This window comes from Enoplosus armatus, chromosome 24, assembly GCF_043641665.1.
Source record: "Enoplosus armatus isolate fEnoArm2 chromosome 24, fEnoArm2.hap1, whole genome shotgun sequence".
NCBI lineage: Eukaryota > Metazoa > Chordata > Actinopteri > Centrarchiformes > Enoplosidae > Enoplosus > Enoplosus armatus.
Genome location: NC_092203.1, coordinates 3,547,507 through 3,564,033, shown reverse-complemented (window position 1 = coordinate 3,564,033; position 16,527 = coordinate 3,547,507). Strand labels below are relative to the sequence as shown.

General features: G+C 42.6%; 1 protein-coding gene across 4 annotated transcripts in view; it reads right to left on the bottom strand.

Annotated features, from left to right (window-relative positions):
- Positions 1–2,810: 2,810 nt before the first annotated feature.
- The window catches only part of LOC139306631 (gamma-aminobutyric acid receptor subunit beta-3-like), a 54,571-nt gene continuing 40,854 nt past the window's right edge, over positions 2,811–16,527 (bottom strand). For 2 of the 4 annotated variants that reach the window (XM_070930532.1, XM_070930534.1), the window contains 4 exons: positions 10,892–11,044; positions 5,545–5,792; positions 5,016–5,084; positions 2,811–3,182 (listed from right to left, as the gene is read on the bottom strand). In XM_070930532.1, the coding sequence (XP_070786633.1) occupies positions 2,811–3,182; positions 5,016–5,084; positions 5,545–5,792; positions 10,892–11,044 (842 nt within the window). Of the gene's footprint in view, positions 3,183–5,015; positions 5,095–5,544; positions 5,793–10,891; positions 11,045–16,527 lie in introns of all 4 variants that reach the window. The other 2 variants (XM_070930533.1, XM_070930535.1) reach the window with 2 other exon arrangements.

Here is a 16,527-nt window from a genome sequence, read left to right as displayed (position 1 = left end):
AATGATCTACCTTGAATGCATGAGATCACGAAACATTGATTTGTGCCCAAGACCAAAGTCAAGACATCCTCTATCACTGTGTGTTCAGACAGAACGGCAAGCGACTTTTAGTGGCGGTGCGATTGTATATAAAGTCAATGGAAAGACAAGACCTGACACAAAAGACGCATCTGCACGAGTTGAAAATGTTGCAACTTCCGAAAAACTGCGCGCATCCAATGGCGTTACGAATCTGTTTCATAAACGTCCAGAGGCTGGAGGAAAGGAACAGAAAGAACTGGAGTTTCTGACAAACTAGCCGTTGCTAGCCAACTTGCCGCTAACGTGTAGTTGGTACATTGGCTGTTTGGGTCAAACGCAAGTCGCCAAATTTGCTTTGCTGTCTTTCTGAACACACCTTTAGCAAGATGTTTTGGCTTACTATATATATATAGAGATGTTATTTCATCTACAACTGGAGCTTTCCTCTTTCTTAGACCCAGGTCATATGTGCACTGCGCCCCGTCTACACAGTAGAAAACAGGACAAGAAACCAGCGAGAGACCTGGGGGTCGCTTGAATGTGGAATCGGCGAGAGTTAATCAGGGTTGAGGGTCAATCCTCTTTCCAGGGGGAAAATTGCATTTGTGCAGCAACAATCCAAGTACAATACATTCAGTTCTTAGTCATATATCAGACTGTACACATAAAACGTTTTCGCTTCAAAGTTAAATTGATCCCAACTCTGACCGTCAGTGGCTCTTGTGCAGACCTTCTCAATCACAACAGAATTCAAGGTTTTCTACATGTATTCTTGCACATGCACAAACAGTGTGTGTACGTCATGTATCAAGAACGCTTCAGATTTACATCATCGTCCGTGAGTCGTAACTGGTTGATTGCTCTGCGACCTCAGGTGGGATGGCACACAGTTTATCAAAAGAGTTGGACAGGAGAGCTATTTTTATCCACAGAACTATTACACGTTGACATTTGTCCATAGTCGAGCAAGCAGCACAGAAAACAAATGGTCTGCCCACGCCCCTCCTCTCTCAAGCGCTTCTTATCCACGTCCCACCTCTCGCTCACACACACACATGCACATGCACACACTCTTGAAACACCACGCCTTCCTTTCCCTTTCCTCGCCACTCGCAACGTAAGAATGGGCGTTACATTCTGATGGAGAAATGATGACCATGGCTCATTATCCTCTCCCTGAAGAATGGATCCGATACATTCAGTGCTAGTATGTGCTTATTAGTCGACGAGACCGGTTATCGTGGTCCGTCTGCGGAATCAATGAAATCCGTTTGCATCACTTGCTGCTGTATGGCGGGGCAATACAGTAACTCTAAAATGCGGAGTGAACGTACATACAGTGTCTAGAGTGGAACTTCGACATGGGTGGATGTTTGAGAAGAAATGCATTCAGAGTGCCCCACAAATGCTCCAAAACTAACCTGATCCTTGAAACTGATCCGTTGCTGAATTTGTTAGTCTTTTTTTTTTTTTTTTTTACACTAAATAGTCTGACATTTAATAGCCAGTTTTGACAATCACAAAATGCTCAATATTTGATCATTTTCATTTTGGGTTGTACACACAGTATATATATATACATTTATGTATATACACACCTATGTACTTATGTACAAAAAAAAATGCGTTTCATTCCTCCGCTCCATCACCACAAGAGTTAGAGTGAGCAAAAAACAAAAAATAAAGTTTTCAACAAGACGGGTTAGGAAATTAAATGAATACCTGAAGACAACAGAGTACAAAAATATCATAATATTTCTTGGGTTGAGTAACCGTGTCGCCCAAAAAGGCCCTTGGCAGTTGTTTTTAAATTAAAGTAAGACAGTTTTTAGAGGAAGTTTGATAAATTTGAGTGCAATTCTGTCATGCTATCACTTGAAGCGCTGTTGCTAGAAGGTAGACGTGAAAAAAATGGCAGTTTGATTCGTATTTGTGCTTTTTTTTTTTTCTCTCCCCTTATCAAATTACCAGTAAGGGTATTTCAGTGACACTTTTCTTTGTCAAGAAAAAGATGCCAAATAGCAAAACAATTCAGAACCTGAGTCACAATCATCCTGAACAGAGGACAAAATCCTCTACTTTAAGTTATTGAGTTGGGGTAAAGGTTTACCAGATCAATGCATGATATAGTTAATAGCAAGTACACCGTATATTATCAACGCAATAAACAATTACACATCAACAGAGTCCTTTCTTCTGTAAAGTTGTGACAAAACCCAAGGCAAAAAAGGAGTCATTATTTTTCCACTATGGCTGATCATTACATGCATTAATAGTGCATAGGGTACCAGTCAAACATACATTAGTTTGTTCAATGGACTTTTAGGAATTGCCTGCACTTATCTGACCACCTGTGTAGTATAAAGTTTTCTTAATTATTTTTTTGATTAGAAAAATTCTTGCGTTAACTGCTTTTGTGTTTGTTTTTTGCAAATACTGTATTATTTATTCAATTGCTGGCTTTGTATCTCTCTATTTACACATTACCGAGAGGGCAAATGTTGGGAAATGACTATCACAAGTCCCAATTACAGTACATACTTTAGAAAATTAAAAGACCTTGGTACTAAGGATTCAAAGACTGCAAATATAAAAACAATTTTGATGAGAACTTGGTCCAAAACTCTTTTCTCAGTCTGTTTTTTTTTTTTTTTTGTCTCGTAGGTTGCAGTCTTTAACTCGACAGATTCCATCATGTATAAAAGCAACAGAAAAAAGGAAGAAAGAGAAACAAAATGGGGGAAAAAATCAAACAAACAACAACAAAACATCTCAACAAAACAGTCCAATCAGACATAGTAGAGCCAGTAGATGAGGTTGAACAGTGAGAAAACGGAAGGGAAGATGATCCGTGACCAGCGGTCGATGGCGTTCACATCCGTCAGGTCGGGGATTTTGATTTTGAGCTGCGAGGACCGCCTCCGCAGGCGGCTGCGTTTCATCTGGGCGGACCGGTCCAGGGAGTGGCGGCTGGCGGAGCGTGGGCCGATCCCGCCGCTCTGCTTGCGGTACTGGATGTGCGTCGAGGCCGTGCTGTCTAACTGCACCATGGACTGAGAGTTCCTAATGTCCGCCACGCTGGTGGTGATCTCGCCTCCCGCCACTTCGTTATGGATCTCCAGGGTGGTCAGCAGGATGTTCCCGTGGCTGTGCGGTTCCGCCTGAATGCATAAAGAAATGACAAAAGTAATTAACAAGATATGTACAAATAAATGGAAGAGCTAAAGAAGACACTACCTGAAATTTTAAGGCACTCTCCCTCAGTGCACAGTGCATTTAAGAGATGCAAAACAATTACAAAGAGATGCAAAACAACTGCAAAGAGACGCAAAACAACGACATAGAGACACAAAAACTACAAAGAGATGCAAAACAACTGCAAAGAGACGCAAAACAACTACATAGAGACACAAAAACTACAAAGAGATGCAAAACAACCACAACGAGACGCAAAAACAACTACAAAGAGACACAAAACGACTCATTCTATGTCTCAGGCTGGGTGTTGGGGACCTTTTACATGCCTCTGCCAGAGACCCATTGTCTAATAATCCGTCCATGGATGTCATGTCGTGCTTTTGCCATGGCAACAAGTCACCGCTGCGAAACTGCACGTCCAAAAATGTTTTTTTGAGTGTTCAAATGTTAAATGTGAAACTGATGCCCTTTGTGATTTCCTACAATGCAATGAAAAGTGCCGTCTCCATGGAACACGAGTGGAGTGGAGGAGGGAGCAGTTTCAGGCACAGCATACTCCGTTCCATGACGGCATTGTCTCAATGGCATTTTAGAATGGCAGCCATTCTTAGCACGTCACCCAGATGGCCGTTCGAGATTGGTTACAATTTAAAATGCACTACCACTGGGGCCACGGCAACGCCGGCCGCGCTGTATGACTGAAGAACAGGAGGGGAGCTGCCATTGATATGCATGCTCAAAGACATGTCAGAGAAATGATTTCTTTTCTTCTGAATGTTTAAAATAATCCAAAATGGCCAGTCACAGTAATTGCAGAGCAATCAAAATGTCTGCTGATAGGACATGGTGTCATGGCTCCTGTTACAACCTGTGGACCTCCCCTCAGAATCATTCTTTTCTTTCCGGACTGAATTGATACAAGCCCACATCATTACCTTGAACATTTCAGTCGAACAAAAGATGCATCACACTCCATGCCTACGATGTGTGTACCGCAAAACAAACTGAACAATAATGGACGATGGTGATCATTCATGCAAATGTAGCAACTGTGGAAGTCCCACATTTCTCTTTTTTAAACTTTCAGACAGAAAGTTCTGTCTGAACACACCTTACTTGTGGTAAGGTTTGTGACATGCTATTCCAACCATGTCAAAGTGCATTTCATTTCAAAATAAATGCTACTACACAGATCATGAACTCTTCTTATATGCAACTGTTCTGAAAGCAGCAGGCTATACCTTACGAGAATTATTCAACAATACATTTGTTTTCAGAATTTCGTACACTTTTCCATTTCTAAAAGAATCCTGGCTGCTGGCACTAATGCAGCGAAGACGCGTGATGGGGGACCTCTGCAGTGACTACCCACATAAAGTCGGACTGCTTTACCACATCCTGACATGCGCAATGTCACTTCATGAAAGCTGAGTGAGAAATGTGGCTTTTAATGATGATTTCAATGAGAAAGGACACACAGACAGCATGCATTCAGGGTGACCTCTGAAAGGAGAAACGGGTTCATATCTGAAACACCAATTTTACAATGTGAGATCGAGCATGAGCGTCGTTTCAAACGTGGAAAGAACTGCAATGAAGAAGTCAAAGTCAAAACGAACACTCCTGAGAATATGGCAATGTCATGAGGATGTCTGTTGTCGCTTGATTCATTCCATGGATGGGGAGATATTTTGCATTAAGGCAAAAGAAAAAAAAAAAAAACATCCATGTCAGCTGATGGCAATGGAGGAGTTGACTCAAGGATATTGAAGAGTCTCACTGAACAAACAACTCACCGAGCGTGAGTGGCGAAGACCTTTAACCTGATTGGATCGTTTTAGGGACGCGGTCCTACTACCTGCCTCCTGAGGAGATGAAAATATTCAGCCACATGTGGGGAACAAATACCTGAAAATTGATTTATTTTGGCTACTGAAGCCTCGACCGGGGACACAGATGCCTGTGAATAATGTGATTCAATACAGTTCAATTATGCAGAACATTTTTCTTTTGCCGCTTCTGCTATCAAGAGCTGACAAAAAAGGTTCATTTTAGAATAACAATAATAATAATAACTGCAGTGTCAAGGCGGTTTTATTCATGCTGGGAGGAAGAAAATGGGCCACATCAATATTGATCCTGCAGAGCAGTGGCGTCTTCTGGTTGGGAAAACAAATTCAACATTCTCACCTTGAACCTAGACATACAGTACCATTCATTTATTGATCTACTTTTTACTTCAATCCATTAATCCACTGATCATTCCAGTCAGTCGAAGTCCAGAAATCATGTCCAAAAGCACCCAATCAATGAGCCCCAACTCACCCTTGCAGCGTCGTACTTGGCTGCCCTCTCGTTGTTGGCCTTCTCTGCCTTCTCCGCCAGCTTCTTCTGCATCTGCGGGCCCCTCCCGAAGAAGATGTAGTTGACGAAGGCGTACTCCAGCAGGGCCAGGAAGACCATGACGAAGCAGCCCATCAGGTACATGTCGATGGCCTTGACGTAGGGGATCTTGGGCAGCGTCTCTCTCAGGTGGGTGTTGATCGTGGTCATTGTCAGCACCGTGGTGATCCCTATGATAAGGGGGGAAAAAAACAAGGTATTTTTAATCCTTACAAGTTTCGTTATTGCTAAAGAGCATAAAATAACCACAGGAGCTTGAACTGTCATGAACCAAAAGACAGTCCTTCTATGAGGGTTTAATGAGGATAACAGAATGGACAGTATTATCACAGTATCAGTGTTCCATATTAGTGTTGACAACACTAAGCATGAGTAGTCCGGGAATGCTTCATCTATAAACCATTTAATCCATCAACAGGAAATGAATCAATGACCATTTTGAGATTAGGTTAAGGGGTCGCTAGTAGTGACGAACCCACAGAAAATGATCACCGACTGCATCTCCCCTCAGCTCTGCCGACGTCTTTAAAGTCCCTGTTTTGGTTTTACGGCCCGCAACTTTACTGTTTTGATTGACTCTCAGCGCTCCCATCAGCCATTTCCAGCAGCAGGCAGCTGTTTTCAACCAACAGTATCGATAGAACCACTGCACACTACTTAACCAGCACCAAAGTAGTATCACAGTTAACATTTTTTTTTCCCTCCAAGGCTTCCTCATTACCAATCTATCTGGGATGGTGAATTGGATGCTTAATTAGTCCAAACCTGTTATAGCATAAGCCTGTCTTACAGGAAGCGCCCTGCCATTCTAAGCAGATGCTGCTATCTCGTCAGTAACCTTAAGGTCGCGTCGGAGAAAACTCCAACAGATGTCTCAGGTGTTACTATAGAAACAAGGGTATTTTGATAGAAAACATGTTTGTTCTGTGGCTATTTCCTCTGCTGCTTAAGAGCAGGGTTGACCCTGTGGAAAAAAATAATTATGTTGCTCTGCTGGGGTTGCCTTGTTGAAGTGTCAAAGAAACAGTGAGGGGAACAGAAGCTATTTTGCTTGAGCACTCTTTTAAAACAATTTCCTGATCACCTTCATGTGTGATCTTATTTTACTTGCATCAACACACATGTTCCGGTAGGTGAGTGCATAACCTCTGCTTCATTGAAATTCAAAGGTCTGCCTTGAATCCTCCAACTGCCCCTTGGTCATCAAGCAGAAATAACTCATTAGAATAGTGCTGCATGTATCCAGCCCCAAGCTCTTAGTAACCTTAACCATGAAGGGTACCGCGTGGCGGGGTTATTTGCTATCTCCCAGTAAAGGCACCTTCACACCTTGTGTATTTCAGAGCGACGCTAAGTGAGACTCGTAAAAATTATAGACAAATAGATGAGAGGACATTTTGGCTTTTTCAATAGCTCAGACGCATTGCATTTCAAAGAGGTCAATACTTGCAAATAGACAAAACACAACCAAATGTAGAAATTAACTGCAAATACAGAAAAAACAACCGTTGTGTTTTCTGTTTTTGTAGTGCGCTTCCCTGTTTAGTAGCTCTACTACCATGTATGTACCGTGTACCATGAAGGTGCAGCAAATAAACACAACTCTCACTCATAATCATGCAAACCCTGACCTCCTGCAATGCAATAACACTGTATCTTATCTCATTATAGATATATGGCAGATATACTGTATCTCTACTACTTTATCTGCCCATGCTGGAAACAAATGGAGCCTATCAGTAGCCGGGCCGCTCACGTAACGCACACGCACGAGGTTTTTGGAGTGTGTGTGTGTGTGTGTGTGTGTGTGTGTGTGCGCGCGTGTGCCATAAAGTACAGTGAAGAGACAAAGAACAGTCATGGGGTTGGGAGGAGGGAGCGGGATGGCTAAGGTCAATCTATCCCTTAGTGTGATTTATTGGCACATTACAAGGCTAACACCACTCTTGTGCGTGTGAGAAGCGCGGCTGTGAATGTGAGCGTGCTCGCCCTTGCACGTGCACATGCTCCGTGTCTCTACCCCTATTGGATGGTGCAATCTCTGGGTTTTTTTTTTTTTTTTTTTTTTTGCTTAACGACAGCCTTGTTCTTTATAGGTGTTCTCTCAGCTGCGCCATTACTCTCTGTCCTTCACTCCCTCCCTCCATCCCTCCTTCTCTGCCTCTCCTTCGCTCCCTCCCTCCCTCCCTCACTCCCTGCTCGGACAATTTAATCAAGGGGCCATGCGCCCATGGGCCTCCCCCCTTTTTCATCACGCTGTTACGCTCTCCGGGGAGAAATATAGTTTGATAGGGTTTCTCTCACTCTCTGTCGTGCTCTATCTCCCTCAACCCCTCTCTCTGTCTCGTCCCATTGTTCCCTGCTTCTTCCCCTTATCACTCCCTCTGCCTCAATCTCTCCCTCTTCATTTATCCTTTATCTACCCCCTCCCTCCAGATCTCGCCATCATTTAGCGGTGGTTTCCCTCATTGCTCGCACTGCACCTCTTTCCACCACCACCCCCCTTTTTCTCTTGTTACATGTCCCCGAGTCTCTTTTTCTACCTTAACAGCTGGAACAAAGGCACACAGCAATCAAATCTCCTCTAATCACAAGCCAGTAGGCCATTAGCAACACAGCTCAACATTATAAAGAGGAAAAGGTATCATGTAGGATGCAATAAAGCACGCGAAACAGCGATGAATGTTAACTGCAAGAACAGAGGCACAGGCGGTAAATCAAAGCAGTGTTAATTGAACACATCCATTTGTCACTTGCAGACAGCGCAAACTGTCAGCTATCTAGTTAGCAATGTTTCAGGAATTGTCAATTTGGGAGTGGAGGAAAAAATGTTCTTCCAAGGTCTGGAAGAACATACAGTGAACTCCAACTTGTGTGTCTACCATTACACTAAAAGTGCTCCCACACCCATCGCAGCTAATGCCTACACCCTGACTGCTAATATAATATGATTATGAACGTAGCGCACGACTGTGGGAAAAGGGTTGCAAGCAGATTAGGGTGCGAGCAGGTCATCTGTAACTTTGCAATCCTTTGAAATTGCCCAGGAAAATGAGATTCTCCTTCAAACAATTCAATTGTTTGCCTGCTGCCTCCTTGAATTGATTTCTCCCTGATCGTTACACTGCTCTTACTGGCAGGTTTGCACACACAAAGGAGCCGGCGCGCGCAGACACACACACACACACACACACACACACACACACACACACACCCTCCTCCACCATCAAGATACCTGCTGAAAGCTCGTAATGATCCATCGGGAGAAGTGAATGGACCTCCGGTTGCCTCTCAGCTGAGGAGGCACACACCGGATATTGCAGCCAGCAGGACTTAACACGCACACATCCCCCTCACAAACACACACACGCACACACACACACACACACACACACACACAAACATAAATGCAGACATACACTCAGAGGCGTACAGTAATGACCGGATATTGCATGCATGCCTTAACAAAGAAAGCCAACCAGTTCAAGCGGGCAAATAAAAGTGGATATAAAACAAATAATGTGCACACACACGTGCACAAACACACAGCTCTCCAGATATCCACTCCAGTTGCCCGTGGATAACAGGTAATGGATCAAAGCATGTTTCCCAAAAAGCATTATGATGTGTTAAGGTCATTACTGTTGCATTATCTCCCCATATAAAGATGATCTAAGGACCACAGCAGCAATCAACTGGCACTGTTAGAAGGCCCCCGGGGGCAAAGGTTTGCTGCTGGGCCCCGATTGGCGACAGTGTGAACCATGTCCACACAGCGAGAGTGTTCATTATGTGTCCACATTCAAATTACCACAAACCAGCAGATGCGCAGTGAAATCTGGGGCTTTTAGGGCCGTTGGGTGCCTGGTCCCCTGGAGCCTGGTTTATAATCCAGCCGTGTCAATTGGTGAGCCGCTCTTGCTTTGACGGTCAAACTCTCAAAGGAATCTGGGCGTGTAAAATGACCAGCTCTTTTCCACAGACAGAGAGGGGAAGAAAAACAAAGCCACTGGGATTTATTGTATGTTAAAAGTGCTGTTTACACACTTGAGACTGATTCTAAAATGAAACTTTGACATGCAAAGCTGCGTTTCAAGCGCACATTTAGGTGCCATCACTAGTTTGATGGAATTTAATGTTTGGAAAAGTTAGTCCCTAAAGAAAATCTGATAATGTAATGTTTGTTCAATGAGGAATATTACTCAAGCAAAGCTCACTCCGGGTGCAGAAATCTCAACATGTTGCTCAATTTTTACCGCTCGCTAAGCCCCGCCCCCCCTTAGTTACTGTTGCTATGCCATTCTCATAACGGTGGCAGGTTTACCACTCAAAATACTTATTTTTTTAGATGACTTTTTGGGCATTTATTGGATGGTTGACAGTGAGAAAAGAAGAAACAAGGAGAGACGGGTATGACTTGCAGCAAAGGTCCTGTACTGTTGCTAAGCTATGATTGGACCATTGCTGTTCAGGGGAGGTCAATTACCAGTTTACCGTGGTGTTAATTATGACGGCTGTGCAAAGTCTATTGTCTAAATTGCACATTTAGCTATTGTCTCCACAACCTTCATATTAAATTCAAATTACATTTTCCCTGCCTGATTCCTCATATGTCATCTCCAACTACCTGCTTCAATATTCAACAAAGACAACACTGTGCTGCAGCCTCCTGTGAGGAATCACAATGATTACAAACCAGCGACCCGCTGCTTCCGTCTCTGCCTTGTTTACTGCTCACAGGAGCCCCACAGTGAGGGGGCCTTTGCACCCACCCGAGCACTCTTCAATAAGAAGTGAAATTATGCTCATTAGGGACAGGATGTTTTTATTAGCTCCTGGAGGCCTCTCGGTGACCACAGCAACAACAGACACAAAGTCTGACCTAGTTTGGTCCAAGTCAAGGTTGTGTATTCCTGTTTTTGCCCTACGGAAAGGCACAATGGACAAAAACATGTTTACATGCTTGTTGCAATATTTCAGCTACAATATTTACATGCTTTAAAGTAAAATTGATTAGCCTATTTCCATAGAAGCAGGGACCTCATTTATTTTTTTCCCACTACAGCAGACATAATAGAACTGTTCCATTTCCATTTGGCCCTCCAATTTCAAAGTCGCTCCCTAAAGCTCCGTCTAATACCACGACAGCATGACAAGTTCAGACTCTCGCCGCTTTTGGGAATCCATCAGGGAGGCCGTGGCTCGCTTTGGTCCCCGGCCTCATCTGAGGAAGCCAAATACCTGCTCCTTAACAGCCACGGCTTCTTACCTAGAGCCACTCTGGCTGCTGACGCATCATAGTTTATCCAGAAAGAGACCCAGGAGAGGATGGTAATCAGGATCGATGGCATGTACGTCTGCAGGATGAAGTAGCCGATGTTCCTCTTCAGCTTGAAGCTCAGAGACAGTCGAGGGTAGGCACCTAAGGAAAGAGGAGACAGAGATAGAAGCAGCGCGTTTAAACCTTTTGATTTAGAAATGGCAATTTTACAGGAGATAAAACTGAACTACAGAAGTACATGTGGTTCTACCGATTAAAAAAAAATACTTAAAACATTCAAATGTTGACAGTAAAAACAACATCTAACTTATATTATTCATAGGAGCACACAGGGACACCTTGTGTTTTTGTTTCAGTTTCCATGACAACCTCGACAGCATGTGTTGGATTTATCGCCATGGTAACAAGTATCCCCTTCACTAGCCGAAACACATACACATACACACACAAAACTGTAACCCTATTTCATGACGATGTGACACAATATTTGGGATGGTGATAAAAATTTCAGCACATTTTGATTTATCAATTCTCCGCATCTCATCCACCTACATAATTCGTCTGATGATTCTGAAGGGTTCAGCATTACTGCAGGGATGATAGCTTTGTAAATGCATGTAGCAGCGCCGCTGACGCTTTAGAAGTCAGGAATCAGAAATAACATTCCTCACCACGATCTGCTACCAGAGAGCACTTCTGCTATCTCTTTTCAATGACCTGGCACATAAACAGCGTATGTGCGTGCGTGTGCATGAAAGTCAGACAAAAGGGCGAAGCATGATTTCTCATCAATCTCCCAGCAGTTTGATGAGAAACTTCATGGATTGAATCTATGGCTCGTTACTCCTGCTATTCTTAGCTATTTTCCCATTTTCATTTCATACTGGAGGAGAAGTTGGAGCCATTACACTGTCATTTCCAATCCGTGGGTTTCAGCCAAAGCTGCTTCTGGTGAGCGTGGGTCCAAGCGACTGCACACTTGTGTGCAGAGTTGGATGGAGAGTTGCTCTGAAAAAACACACACAATCTCATTGAGATTCTGTGCCTACTGTACGTTGGAGTGCAATAAAATCCCGACATGTTATTTGAAAGGGCAGGGCTGTTCATCAAACGTTATTATCTACTATAACTGCTACTGACTGACATAATTGACATTTAAAGGCAGTCCGCAGCCAGAAGACCCAGTTTGTAACCCGAGCAAATATATGGGTCTGTATGGGAATTGTGTTTGTGATGTTGTAATGGTGATTTTTCACACAGGAAATAATGTATTATATTTTACATTCCACTGCAAAGAACCCAAGTTCTACAAATAACTTTGTGGCTCTTCATAGATGGCAATGTCGCTCTGTTGGTACGTCGGCCAACCACTTTGTTTCAGACTGAAATAACTTCTTGGACAGGCATTCATGGTTCCCAGAGGATAAATCTACTAAAGTTTGGTTAACCCCTGACTTTTCATCTAATGTCACCAGCAGGAGGACATTTTAGTTTTTTTAAATATTTTTAAAATATCTCAACAAATACGGCAAGGGTTGCAATGGTATTTGGTGAAGACATTCATGGCTCCCAGATGATGATTTCTAATAACTTCCTATCCCATTTAACAACGTCATATGTACATAATATTTGGAAATATATAAAAAAAAATTCAAATAAATAATGTACATTGATGCCATCACACAATGATTGCGTCTGTAGCCCGTGCAGTTTTTATATTTGCTGTTAACACCCAGTACAGGAAAGATCTATAATCATCTGCTGGCATACACAAATATGAACACAATACTGTATGCATGTGTTTTACAGTTCCAGCAGCAGCACGAGTTTGTTTGGAATAAACAGAGGTAGAGCACACAGCACTTTGCATGAGCAGACGGTGCTACTCACAGGAGTAGGAACTAAAAAGGTACAGTAAGGTAAGACTTTAATGACTCAGAAAAAGAAAATGTTCTAAAAAGCAAAGACAGACAGTCCCTGTTAAGGAAGACAGTTAAGGGCTTTTCAAGTGGTAACCATCCATTTTCATCTAGTGAGGGATTTAAAGAACCACTTAATTTAATTGTAAAGTTCAAACTTTGTATGAAACCAAAACATCAGCTCATTGTCATGCATATTATAGAGCTGGTTGGTGTAAAGCTAATATAAATACACAGACTATGCCTTATTTTTCACATTAGATGATCCTCCTGTATTCGGCTCATGGTTAACAGTCTGGCAGCCATGATCAAAGTCAACACACGCTAAACATACACTTCATTAGAGTGTGAGTATGAGAACAGACTGTCACGGGTCTTAAAATATCCCATTCACTTCTTTTGATGCATCCTCAATGGCAGCTCCTCCAGCCTAAATCGGAACCGGGTATCTTCGCAGGAGCAGCTGGAGAAGTGGTTTAAGAAAAAGAGGAGGCTGAGGTTCGCTCGCGCGTGGGTGTAGAACTGTACTGGCTGTAACTGCTACACCAAACAACATGCGCGAGTGGGAGGAACACCATGTGTGAGGCCGAGGAGGAGAGAGAGAGAGAGACGGGATGCAGGGATGGTTTTAAAAGTTGAGTGGATGATGGCAGTACAACAATGGAGTCTGGGAGGGCGGCTGGGTAGACGGGAGCGGTGAAGAGTAGGAGGTCTGCTGGCTCTCTTTTTTGTCTATTTTGTCACCCTCATGGCAGAAGTGTCGCAGTCAGGTTTTACATGCAGTGAGAGACTGTGCTGTAACCACTGGCAGTTTTGATCTGGCAACAAAATGTGTTTGACAGAGATATGCGTGCTATATCCCATTCGAGAATGTAAAGCTTGACAGGTGTAGCAACAGTAACTAAGGCCCCGTGCTTAGCAAATGGTCAATTATTGAAATTATTAAAGCTAAAAAAGTGAACTTCCATCATGATATGTGTGTTTGTCAGCATACGGCTGTGTGCGTTTCTGTATCACCACCATCCAAATAAAACCAGGAATTCCTTTAGAAACTGAAGTCGTCATCTTTGTATGCAGAGAGGACAACAGTGCTTAGGCAAACCAATGCATTGCAGAGGAATATTCATATTAAAAATAGCACTTTCAGGGCTATTTTCAAAAGCTGCTAACGAAACATTTCATGTTTTATAACCTGAACCTGAAGGAGAATTCAAGGGCTGTACTGTGAAATGACAGCAAAAACATGTAAATAAAGATGTTATCGAATACATAAAAGCTGTTATTATTGCAGCTATTTTGACGTAACGAAGCTGACAGAGAGGATGAAGACAATAAAGGTGGTGATAGCTTTGACGTTGATGAATGCATGCAATGTGCAATCAACACACTTAAATGTCATCTAACGCAGCAATGTTGTCTGGTCCAGTATGCATTTGCATATGGACATACTGTATGTACGCACACAAGCAGGCAGTGTTTGTATTTGTGCTTAGAGGAGAATAATTGATGTTGTGGGCCTCATTCCACATGAATATATGATGCTCTGAATCCTGGGCTGTTTTTCTGTCAGAGAGCAGGGTAATTGGCATCCAATCACGCCTCTTACAAAAGAGTGGAAAATATATACTAAAGAAGGTTGAGAGCAACAGAGAGTAACCAAGACAGGACAGAAAGGAGGGATTGGGGGCATTAATGGCTGACTAGTGGCACATGTAATGGAGGAAACCTGGTCATTAGCCAGCCTCGCGGGGGGCCTTTGACGTGCTTCACACATCCTGCCAAGAGCACGGGAGCAGACCACTGGTCACTAAACTTTAATAGTCGCCACCCACAGGGGACATGCTACTTCCCATAAACAAGTGCACTCTGGTGCTCTCGCCTCGGCGCATTCACATGTGATTCGCGCATGGAGGCAGAGTACTGCGCACAGCCAGCAATGATTTGTAAACGCAATGCAGCACATGTGCCACATTGTGAGATAAAGGCAAAGACAATCATACAGTGAAAATGATGGTGAAAGCAAAGGCAAAGACTCAGAGTGAGGCACTTGTGGGAAGACTGAGAGGGAACAAAAAGCCTGTGCAGCCCCAACAGAAATGTTAAAAATACCCAAAAAGCAAACAAAAGAATGATTTACTGTTCATGTCCTTCTCAGACAGGGTGTGGCTCCTTCTCATGAGCATAACGTCTGTGAGAAATTATGTTATTACTAAATGTCACACGGCTTTTATTTCCCCGCTACGGCTGTGGAGAAGCTGCCTCTCTGAATGTGTCTCCGCTGACCAGATTATATGGCAGTTGGTTAGGCAGTGTCAATAAAGTTCTGTATCTAGGCCTGCATGAACACATAAAAATTGGATTAATTTAGGACCTCTGTGACATGAAAACCAAAGTTCACAGCATACAGCAGAATACCCCTGCGAGCAGTGAGGATTGTTGAATTACCCTTCTACACTCCTCCAAGTTAGCAACACAAATGAATTACATGAAATACGATACTGCAAATGTTTTTCATGTACAGGAACTTAACGTGTCACCCTGTCTTCTGATTAATTACCCAGATAGATGTAAATCTCTACTGAAAAAGGCCATTGTGAACCTATAAATAACACTTGACTGATGTGTTTCACAACACCAGTTAACGATGACACCAACGACAAAAGATATATAAGCCGCGTACACCTCCTTCTTGTGTTTGCATTTCGTTTTCCTGTGCATCCGTGTTTCAATTTTGATCAGTAAATATTCATTACGGGTTTGGAGGATCATTTGGGTTTGCTGCAGGCTATTGAAACTCTGTTACACTGCTGTTGGCTTTGTTTTCAAGTAGGTTATGGCATCGGATTTATTTATTTTTAAGTGTACCATATGAGCTTTGATACAAAGACTCAAAGTATGTGACAGCTACACACAACAGCCTTTGCATTGCCTTAACTAACAATTAATTAAGATGTCAAATTTATTAGAAAGCATTCAAAAAAAAAGTCAAATTATTTTAAGGATATATGAGAATAAACTCAAACTTAAAGGCCCTAAAAACATATTTTCTCAATCATTTTTTTTCCAAAGTTAGAACAGTTTGGGTTATTTCACATGAGAGTTTTACCACATTCATGTTTTTTGCGTTTCTCAACAATTTGAAGTGGGCGGGAAAAATGTGATGTCACATACTTCTATGCAATCAGAATGCAGCAACATCTGAATCAAAATCTGACGACAGATAAGTGGTCGGAGGTTTTTTCCCACAACTTTAACATAGATAGTTGCTCATTTAGTCCTGACTGTTTCATGTCAGAGAAACACAAAGGGGGCTTTAATTCAACTTGCTGCTGTCACACTGATTGATTGTATTGATTGGGGTCTTCAGCTACATTTTGTTAATGTCAGCATGATAACCAAACCGTCACCTCTTAGGGTCAAGGACCGCCTGACATGGACTCAATTTGCTCTGTAAATCACAGCGTTTACAGCATGTTTTGGTTAAGTACCATTCCAATATCCTTGCATCAGCCGCTGTTGCTTGAGGGATACTTCAAAGGCAGCGCATTTCCTCACTTCAACCCAATTAGAAGCACTGACAAACACAACTTTGGCTCTGAGGATTTAAGATCAACAGATCAAGCTTTGGCACGAATTTGTTTGCTACAGGAATTGATTAAATAATCAGCTTGAAAATAGGCCAACGCTTGATATGAACAATATCAT